We start from the raw sequence: 11,160 nt of genomic DNA on the forward strand, positions 1-11,160 counted from the left end.
AAGAAGAAGAAGAAGAAGAAGAAGAAGAAGAAGAAGAAGAAGAAGAAGAAGAAGAAGAAAAGATATGTTCAATACTGTGCTCCAGCTCTGGCTGAATAGAATAAAACTGTCTTTCTATGGAATATCCCGGTACCCAGGGCAATCTACACAGTCCAGACAGTAATACTCAAGTAGTCCTTAAAAGTCACATTTATAATGTCATGTTTTAGTAGAACTTACAAGTCAAAACGAAGATTCTCTCTTTCTTCAAAGAAATAATCCAGGATAAACTTTCTTACAAAATCAGGGTTCAAAGTATTATCAATCACTTCAGTTCTTCCAAACTACAGATAGGGACAGAAGAGGCACAAAGGTTAGAAACAAACCTTGCATGGTGACTTACTTCAAAGAATAACACACTCAGTGTAGATGTCCCTTTAAAAAATGAGCAATCAGCACCCAGTTGACTTAATCAACAACAGCTTCAGAGAGATGTGCCTGAAGACCAAACCGCCGCTCGAACTCTCTCGAGGAAATAAACCAATAAACCTGAACTTGAGTTCATTCCAAACTCAGCTACATGTTGCAATACATCTCCCTCCCTTCTAACTTGAAAAACAAATCCTTTTCTAATCTAAAGAATCCATGTGTACAATATATTTATGTTTTTAAATAAAACACTTTTTAAAAAGTCAGACAGATAATATGTATTCTTAATGAGAGAGGCCAAATATCCATCCACAGCCCTCATCTCAACCTTCTATAGGGATTGTCCCTTCCTTCACACAGTAAGGTCTGTTAGCCATGTTTTCAGCAGAAGTTTCTTGAAATTATTCTATACTTAACAGCACAATTTCATTCAGATGGACACATTATAATGACATATATCTATCTTGTATGCTTCTAAAAAATGGGTAATACTTCAGCTTAGAAAAATATGTTTCTGTCCTTTGAGGGGGTGGAAATTAGGGAAGAAGTACACATTGGGCACCTCTCCTTTATATGTAAGGAAAGGCATTAGATGGCGCTCCTAAAGTCAGCACAAACGCACACAACACAAGGGCTTTCATCCTCAGCTAATAGTCTTCACCGCAAGGTGCCAGTTTAACAGGATTTTAACCTTAGCTGTGAAGCCATTAGTCAATCAAGCCGGCAGGCTGTCTTGCTAGAGAACCCATTCTTACTAAAGTTCCAGGAAGTATTATCTTTTTAATAAGAAAATGAAGAATCAAGCTCGCCTATTATTCAATGTGAAGGCCAGAGGCTGCTTTAAACTTTGTTTAAATGATTATATAAAATATGTATGACAAAGAATTCATTTGCGTCATGGCCAACTGATCACTCCCTCACAAAGAAATAATTCGCCACTGAACAATACCTTATATCATGGACCAATATCACATAGACAAACTAATCCAATGGTTACCATCCATATATGAAGGCCCTACAAAAGGTTCATATAGTTAGGTTATTGTCCAGCTTGTGGGGTCATTTTGAAAGGTTCTGGAAAATTCAGGAGGTAAACCTAGTGGACAAATTGAGTCACTAGAGCTGGGATCTGGGTGATATGTATTCCCAGTCCCTTCCTGTGTCCCTTTTATGTGCTTGCTGGCTGCCATGTGAACTTCTTGATTCACATGACTTCCCACTACAATGTACAGAATGTCTCCTTAGGTTGCTTCTATAAGGAATTGCGATCACAGTGATTATTTCAGAGAACCAGCCTCCTGCTGTGACTAAGCCTTACAAAGGGTGCTTAGACCTTTAGGACTGACATGTGAGAGAAACATGGAAAAGTTTGGAGATGTATGATAGAGAGGCTCTAGAGCTTCAGTTCTCGTCGGAACTATCAGATATTTACACTACAATTCATAACTGTAGCAAAATTACAGTTGTGAGGTAGCACCAAAAATAATTTTAAGGTTGGTAGTCACCACAACTCGCAGAAACTGTATTAAACAGTCAGAGGATTAGGAAAGGTGAGCACCACTGCTCTAGAATATTGTAAAGATATTAGTGGGTGGTTCTGGTGGGAACTCAGAAGACTAGACTACTGATCAGAATGTGGACAGTAGACATTGGTAACTGGCACAGAACTCAGAGATCCACTGCTCAGGAGGTTCCAGGCACAGGTGAGAACTATACTGGACATTGAACTATAGGCCATTCCTCTTATAATCTAGGAAAAAAAAACCATATCTATCTTTTGTTCATGTCATAAATGAGAATGAAATCCAAAATAACAGGGTAATTGATTTGGCGAAGAAAATTCCAACAGAGCATATATTTTGTCAGGAGCCATCAAGGAGAAACTAAAAACTAACAGGTGATCTTCCTGAGATGGGTCTGCCTTGGATTAAAACCTATGATGATTTGCTCCTTCAAGCAAGGTCCAAGAGAAGTTCATTTTAGGAAAGATTTCTGCTATTAATATGCTTTCCCAATTATTATATAATATATTCAATAATTACATATTTATATGTAATTATATATATGTACATACACACACACACACACACACACACATATATATATATATATAAAACAATCACTAGGTATTAGCCCACACTTTTGAGTAGATTTCTGCAGAACAACAAAGATGTGCAATCTGGTAGTGATACTATATAGACAAATAGATGATTTCTTAATTCTTAATGATGATCTTATAAGAATTCCTAAAATTATAGTAATGATTAAGCCCCTTCTTAGCAGGACTGCTGTTAAATCATTTCTGACAGTCAAAACTGCAATGTGAACTCTGCCAGTCTTCAAGTATCTGAGATAACTTTGGAGATGGCAAGCGGGCATCTACTACACAGAGCACATTCCAAGAGGCTGTAAAACTATTAACCAAAGGTCATAAAAAGGGAACTGTTTACTATAGGTGCAAGGGCAGAAGATAAAATATTGACTNGGTTTATCTATACAAATTTCAGTAATTACTTAGTCACAAGAGTTATGGCTCTCAACTCTACATGAAAACTGTAGCTAATGACAGATGAATGTTTAACCAGATAATTACTCCTAGTGGATATGCATGTAAACACTCTGTGCTGCAAACTTCTTATTCAATTTATTACTTAAATTTATGTGTAAACTTGTGGTGAACTTTTTACCATGTGATCATGTATTTTTATAAGTGCTGAGGACAGAGGAAAGATCCCTTATCTCTCACTCTCTCTCTCTCTTTTATTGGTTATTTTATTTATTTACATTTCAAATGTTATCCCCTTTCTCGATTTTCTCCTCCCCAAAAACCCCCTATCAAATCTCCCCTCCTGCTTCTATAAGGGTGTGCCCCCCACCCACCCACCCACTCCCATCTCCCCACCCTCCTATCCCCCTACACTGATGCATCAAGCCTTCAAGGGACCAGGGGTCTCTTTTCCCATTGATGCCAGACAAAGTCATCCTCTGCTACATATATGGCTGGAGCCATGGGTCCCTCCATGTGTACTCCTTGGTTGGTGGTTTAGACCCTGGGAGCTCTGGTTGGTTGGTATTGTTCTTCCTGTGGGGTTGCAAGCCTCCTTTACCCCTTTTTCTTAGAGAACTTTTTAGCCAGGACCCAAGAACCTTTTAGACAGAACTGAACTCAAGAAAAACTTAGAAGTAAAGGCATTGGGAGTCATGATATTGAGAACAAGGGCATTATTGTGACATCAGAGCAGGAGAAAAAACAAGATTAGAAGAAGAGAGCAGAGAGAACGTTTTAGAGAGAACTTTTTGGAGGAAAACTTTTGTAGAAACTTTTTTGGAGAACTGAAGAACTTAGAAATAAAGGCTAAAACCACTTTCAAAGTATCTTTTCCCCCCCTTTCACTTCAGCTAGCAGGCAAGTTAGAGCCATGCAAGTTTCTGCAGAAATAGAACAAAGGCATAATCCCCTACTATTTTATGATGAAATGCTAAATAGTTTCTAGTCTCAGAGCAACTCAAACAGGCAGGTCAGCTCCAGAAGCAACTTGATTTAGACTTAAGATAGGTAAACATTTTATTATTATACAGCAACCCTAAATATCTGTTAAGACCAAGTTTTACTTCGCAGATGGTCTTGCCCCTCTGCTGCCACAAGAGGAATCAACAACAAAGAGGAACCTCAGGGGTGGGGGTTGGCTCCTGGTAACATTTGTGCTATAGCATGGATTCTGGTGGCTATTTGAAGCCAGATTTATAATGAGTCAGGAGGGGGAAAAAGTCAAGCAAAGAGATTTGGGAAAGCCCCTATCAGAAAAAAAGAGAAATACTGTCTCGAAAAACCAAAAAAAAAAAAAAAAAAAAAAAAAAAAAAAAAAAAAAAAAAAGCATGCTGGGAGCAAAGGTCATGCTGAANAAAAAAAAAAAAAAAAAAAAAAGAAAAAAGAAAAAAGAAAAAAAGCATGCTGGGAGCAAAGGTCATGCTGAAGAGATGCATACCATTGACAAGAAGTCAGGTACCCAGGAATGGTGGAGCATACCTTTAGTTCCAGCACCCAGGAGGCAGAGAGACCAACAGATGTCTGCGAGTTCTATGCCAGCCATAGTGATCCCTGTCTCAAAAAGAAAAAAAACTAACAAAAATTCTAAACAAACAAAAAAGAAAGCCATGTACTTTTCATGAGCCCCATAGGAATGATGTTGTGAGACTGTCTCAGGAACTAGCTAGAAGCCACTCACTGGATGATGCACAATCGTAAGTTCACTTGAAACAAATTTGCTTGAGAAAAGAGAATCCGTGGGGTACACTGTTCATACTCAGCCACCTATGGATGTCCCCCCTGTGTCTAGGCACACACATACACTCAGATGCAGCTGTTTCCATGGTCCAAGTGAATCTCGACCCTCACATCTTCCAATTTCTGGGGCTAAAACAGCTTCTAAACTTAAGTGGAAATCCTTCAGCTAGCAAACACTACACTCAAAGAGAACTCCATCATTATTTACGTTTCCCAATACCCTTCCCTCGTTTGAACTCCAGCCTAAATCTGTACTGAGAGCAATAGAAAAATGAACTATCTTAGCCAAGGTTCCATGGAGTCATCAGCCCACAATCCCTCAATTCATTAGTCATGAATAAGCTTACTATTTCTTGTTCATAGCAGTGAGGGCTCAGTATACTCTATTTCTACTGAAAACTAATGGGCTCTGGTTTTAGCTAATGATGTATAAATCATGACTGTGTCTGTCTCAGTGTGTCTTCTAACACATTTCCCTGGCCTTCAAGATGCTAAATTCAGTGTGAGTTTGGGCCCTGGCCTCACATGGCTTCTCAGCCTATCTGACATAACTAATCATTCCACCCTCTATCCTTCCTGAAGCATGCTTTTCAAGCTTTCTGCCTTCATGGTTGACTGCATTTTTCTTTAGCATCCTCAGACATTCAATTCCTTCTTTATAGGATATACTTCTAGGTTCTGATCTCCTGGAAGGCACACTTGTACTGGAGGTGGGGAGCAGGGGTGGGTGTCATTTGTCCTTTTCCTATTCACATGTATCCTCTCTAAAACTGGTGATGATATAAGGCCCCTAACGTTTGCATCCCTAGTCATGGGATTAAGGCTTATCACTTGCCCACTTCCACCTTCTGCCATGTGAGAACCCACCAAGGAGAGCCTCACTAAAAGGTACAGGTAAGAAACAACCTCCTGGGAGAAAATAAAGTTCAGTACTTCATAAATCACACTCCCTGGTACTCTTTCATAGCACTACAAAATATACTAAGACTATACATTTGACTTTACAATTCACCGACTTGATGGTGACTTCTAAGTCTATGCAACCAGCGCAGAGTCACCTTAGTGAAGATGCATGCACCCTGAGACTCAGGTTTTCTTGAGTTATGTACACATCTGATAGTCTTACAGGCCCTTCAAAATTATCATCCAGTAATAAACTTTACCCCATACCCTCTCTAATCCTAGCACTTTGGCCTGCCTCCTGCTAAAAAGTGATTCTATACTACACTATACTCTAACCATGAAGGGAAGTTACCCATATCAAAAACTTCCTTTTTAACCCACCAATGCCTCTTCACCACTGCTTCTGAAATTATCACTTTTAACCTCGAAACATATCGCCACAATGGTCTATTTGATAACTTCATATTACAAATTTTAATTCAATATTTTTGTCTTATAATGAATGATTTCAAGGGTTTTCAACTCCTATCACCATCTCATCTGTTTTCACTATAAATTCCACAGCCATAGCCATCCTGAAATAATGTAAATATCATGCCTTTTCAGCATACTAAAAGACCTAATAACTTCAGAGAATGCATCGGACAAACTTTTTTCAATCTATAGGATTTAGCTCCTCTCAAAGATAATTAATACATTTTAAGATTTGCTTTATTTTATTTATTTGTCTATCTGGGTCTGGTCACTTCACTATGATTCTTTTCCATTCTGTTTATATTCCTGAAATTTTCATTTTTCTTAATAATTCAATGAGATTCCATTGTGTATATTGGACATATTTTCATTATCCATTCATCAACTGATAGATATCTGGACTGGTTTAATTTCTTCACTATTGTAATAGAGCATTAATGAACATTGGTAGGCGAGTGTGTAGGAGGATACAGAGCCCTCTAAGTATGTTGTTGACAGTTCCTATAACAGACCTATTTTTACATTTTGGAGAAACCTCCATGTTGATTTCCAGAAGTTCTGCATCCTTTTATCCTCCCACCAATAAAAACAAGAGTTCCTTTGCCCTATATCCTTGCCAGCATTATATTTTTATTTTGAAAATAGGCAATCTGGCTGCTATGAGACATAACACAAAGCTATTCTTGACTTCTAAATCAACTGATTATTAACGTACTTCAGAGGAGAAGCACTAGAAATAATATCTAGAAATTTCTTTTCTTGTCATCAGGCATGTCAGCAGTTCTGTTCAGAGAGAAGTGTTGTCAACATAGATGAGTAATAGCGGCACAATGGAAAATTCCCCAGAACTGGACCACATCTTAAGTCAACTATTGCATATGCCAGCAAGATTTTGCTGAAATGACCCTGATATAGCTGTCTCTTGTGAGGCTATTCCAGTGCCTGGCAAACACAGAAGTGGATACTCATAGTCATCTATAGGATGGAACACAGGGCCCCCAATGGAGAAGCTAGAGAAAGTACCCAAGGAGCTGTAGAGGTCTGCAACCCTATAGGTGGAACAACAATATGAACTAACCAGTACCCCCAGAGCTCCCCAGCTCATGTCTCTAGCTGCATATGTATCCTTGTCGGCCATCAGTGGGAAGAGAGGCCCCTTGGTCTTGCAAACTTTATATTCCCCAGTACAGGGGAACACCAGGGCCAAGAAGTGGGAGTGGGTGGGTAGGGGAAGGGGGGAGAGTATAGGGGACTTTGGGATAGCATTTGAAATGTAAATGAAGTAAATACCTAATAAAAAATTGGGGAAAAAAAGAAACATGTATTCTTAGCGAGCTGCAGAGGACAGATTATCAGATAAGAGAAATTATAAACTCTGTAATGCAGACAGGGTACCAAGACAGACTACTCAGAATCATTCGATGAGAAAATTCCATTTAAGACTATAAAAGTCTTAAGGCAAAATAGAAGATGTTAAATTCACACAAACATAGGCATTACACGTATGCATTACACACATCACACGCACACACGTTCACACTCATGTGCACACACATATGCATATTCTCATGTTTGCCCACATGCACACACACACACACACACACACTCAAGACTTACACCCTCACACTCTTGCTCTTGAAAGTTAAACTCTCGACACATCCGAGAATGCGTGGCCCTCTCCCTCTGAGGTAAAGACATAAAATAGGGTCATGCGGCTCATTACCCAAAGCAAATTCTTTCTTTTTTCTTTTTTAAACAAATCAATGATCTGAAGTTCATTTATTTATGAAATGACAAAATAAAAATCTAAGCTTTTATTCAGAACTTACATCATTATTGATCAGGGAGGTGTGACTACGGAGATGCAAAAGGAGAAGCTGTGTGACTCCCTTGTGATAATCTTGCTAAAATCGATGTTTTACAAATGGGCCAGTCTGTGGATTCTTAGGACCTTCTATTTTTAAAAATTCATCTGAAGCAATAACCATGAAAAATTTCAGCCTTCATCATATCTCTTTAACTTCTATACATAAAATACAGAAAACACTAAGCCCCACCAATTATCAGGTTCCATTATTTTAAAAATTTATCCAAAATCCTGTTTAAAAGTAAATCATAATCCTAAAACTAATAGTATTTTGTAGGGTTGCTTTTCCATGTTTTTTTTTTTAATTTCTAGCTACCAACACTATGATTAGTGTCATTATTTAGCACATACAGAAAAATAATGGACTGACTTACATGGGCAGTTCTTATTGGAGAATATACATTAGAGTTATTACTTATCAGTTAGGTCTTACTTTATATATGATACATCTTTTTCAACAAACTGTAAAGGCTGATGTTTTTATGACTGGCCCCCTTCCTCTAAGGGAAAAAGATAAGTTAGGGTCATGTGGCTCATTACCTGGGGCAACTCTCTCTCTCTCTCTCTCTCTCTCTCTCTCTCTCTCTCTCTTTCTTTCTTCTTTTTTTTTTTTTTAACAAATCAACAATCTGCCACTCCAACCCCCGGAAACACTAGTTAAATAAGCTGATTTTTTTTCCCCTAAAATGCAGGATCTCGTGAAATGTCACTCAAAACAAAATGGGCAGAAATGAGATCGTTTAAATATGTCAATAACTTTAAGCTACGTCATTATAAAGAAGTTATTATCTAAATTGAATTGGTAATAAATTTGAAAAACATGCAATACGGAGAAGCAAAGCAAAATGGTGGCTAAGATCCTATAGCATCCGTCCCTACAAACACACAAGTTAGAATGGCTGTTCACAGAACAGCAGCTAATGACACCAGATGAGGACCTGCAGCGCATGGTTCTAGTAAGGAAAAGATTCAGAAACGATGGAGCAGGTAAGAAGGAAAGAGTCGGTCAATGTCATCCCTTCCTTAATTCCAAATAGCAAAAGACAAGATGCCTCTGATTTTGGAAAGGAGACTGACTTATATGCGGTCCATAAAATTAAAACCCACATCACCACTCTGAAGTCTACTGCCATGCAGAGACGCAGCTCTCCCACTCCGCCCTTCCCCCACCATATAGAACACCAGCATCTTCCTCTCCCTCCCTCCCTCCCTCGTTTGCTTGCGCCCTCACTCTTGCGCATGCGCACTCTGCTAAGGCTCATGGTTGAGTAAATGAACTTTATAAGTGGCTTCCCCCACCCGCATCCCCATCTCCATCTTCACCCCCAATCCTAGTCAGCAAAGAGAGTAGTAAGACTTCAGGGCTGGGATCACCACCTTGAGAACCAACACTGGGTTCCACATCCAGGCCAGGGCTGACAGATGGAGCCTCCAGACCTGCCATGGAGTGAGTTTGTGGCACAATTGCCTGCCGGACTGCTCCAGTCCCAAAACTGTGAGATTCAGCTATGACCCAGTTTTATATCAGTGTTGGGAGCAAAGGACTAGCCTCGTCATTCTTCCCCAACCTCAGGCTGTTGTAGCTATCTTCAAGAGGGTTAACAGCGGAGTACTAGGTTAACCTTAAATGTCCTAATGAGACACACTCGCAGTCTGTCCTATATTACTACCAGCTGCAGCTTGGGCGAAGGTACACCGCAGAGACTACATAGGTTCTTGCAGCTATGGAATTAGGGTATGACCCACTTTGGTGTCTGCTCTGGAGGACAAGAGCCAGGCTTCTCCACACCACCTCAAACTTGCAAGGCAGATAAGACCATGGCTACTCACTGACTGTGTAGGGCAGGGTAGCAGTGTAGGCTTTTGCCTAGGAACCCAAGACAGGCTACAGAAAGCTAAAACTGGGTAGAGCCATTCACAGGCCAGCGTCCACAGTTAGGAAGAGGGCCAGCATCAAGAAGAGATGTCACTTTCAGTCCATGAGACTTTTCTTTTGGTCACACTTTGTGGCTGTAGTATCTTGGGTCATAAACCTACTTCAGCAGTGGATCTAGGATAGCAGAATAGGCCTTGGTCAAACCTGATGCTGCATAGTACTTAGTGAGCTATATCACAGGCTGTGGTACAGTTTGATGAATTTGTGGCTTTAAGTGTGGCATAGAATTCTACAGCTGGTCTCTCCAGAGTGATCCTGCCACTATCTGGAGAATTAAAATTATTACTGCAAGCCTGAAACTTTGTAAGTCACGAGGACATACTCTAGAGCCAAGAAAAGGCTCATAGAATCAGATTACCCTTTGTAGATTCTATCCTAATTAATACATAGTGAACAACAGCCAACCGCAGATTTGGGGCAAGTTTGAGCTTAGATCTCTCTAGTAATGAAACAATTATCACTCAGACTTGCAGGAAAGCAGGGGACACAATTTGAAGAGTCTCTGAAAAAAAAAATGAGCAGAAAGTGAAATGGTTACATTTCTAAAAAAAACTGGCACAGATAATGCCCAACCTCAATGACCAGAATAAATCCTTAATTCTTCAACATGCAGAAAAACACTAAGCTAAAACACACATTTGATGTATTTTCCATGTTGACAGAAAGCCAACACATAATCTGAAAAACCTCCATCAGCATACATGACAGCAGAACAGAAATATATATAGTATGTCATATACAATTACAAATTCTCCAATATCTGGAGTATATCTTTCCAGGCCCTTCCAGCTTTAAAGGTTTCTGTAGATTAATCCAGTGTTATGACTTCATAAGTGACCTGCCCTTTCCCCCTTGCAGCTTTCAATATTGATTTTTATATGTTTTTAGTGTTTTAACTTATATGTCATTGACAATTTCTTTTCTAATCTTGTCTATTTGGTCTATAGACTTTTTTTTTCTTCTCTCTCCCACCCAACTTGCTCCAGACGAAAGATATATTTATTATATGTAAGTACACTGTAGCTGTCTTCAGACACCCCAGAAGAAGGCATCGGATCTCATTACGGATAGTTGTGAGCTACTGTGTGGTTGCTGGGATTTGAACTCAGGACCTTTGGAAGATCAGTCAGTGTTCTTAACAGCTGAGCTTTCTCTCCAGTCCCGGTCTGTAGACTGCTAATACTTAGATAGGCATCTCACTTTCTGGGTGATTTTTCTGATGAACAAGTCTCCCATATTCATTCTCTCCCTCTCCCTCTCCCTCTCCCTCTCCCTCTCCCTCTCCC

General features: G+C 39.5%; 1 protein-coding gene across 3 annotated transcripts in view; it reads right to left on the reverse strand.

Moving 5' to 3' along the window:
* The window catches only part of Cpne8 (copine 8), a 187,679-nt gene that overhangs the window by 132,749 nt on the left and 43,770 nt on the right, over positions 1-11,160 (reverse strand). For all 3 annotated transcript variants that reach the window (XM_029469851.1, XM_021183655.2, XM_029469850.1), the window contains exon 4: positions 220-323. Coding sequence is in view for 2 of the 3 variants with exons in the window: in XM_021183655.2 (XP_021039314.1) it covers positions 220-323 (104 nt within the window). In the remaining variant the exon portion in view is untranslated. The remainder of the gene's footprint in view (positions 1-219; positions 324-11,160) is intronic.

This window comes from Mus caroli, chromosome 15, assembly GCF_900094665.2.
Source record: "Mus caroli chromosome 15, CAROLI_EIJ_v1.1, whole genome shotgun sequence".
In the NCBI taxonomy this organism is placed as follows: Eukaryota; Metazoa; Chordata; class Mammalia; order Rodentia; family Muridae; genus Mus; species Mus caroli.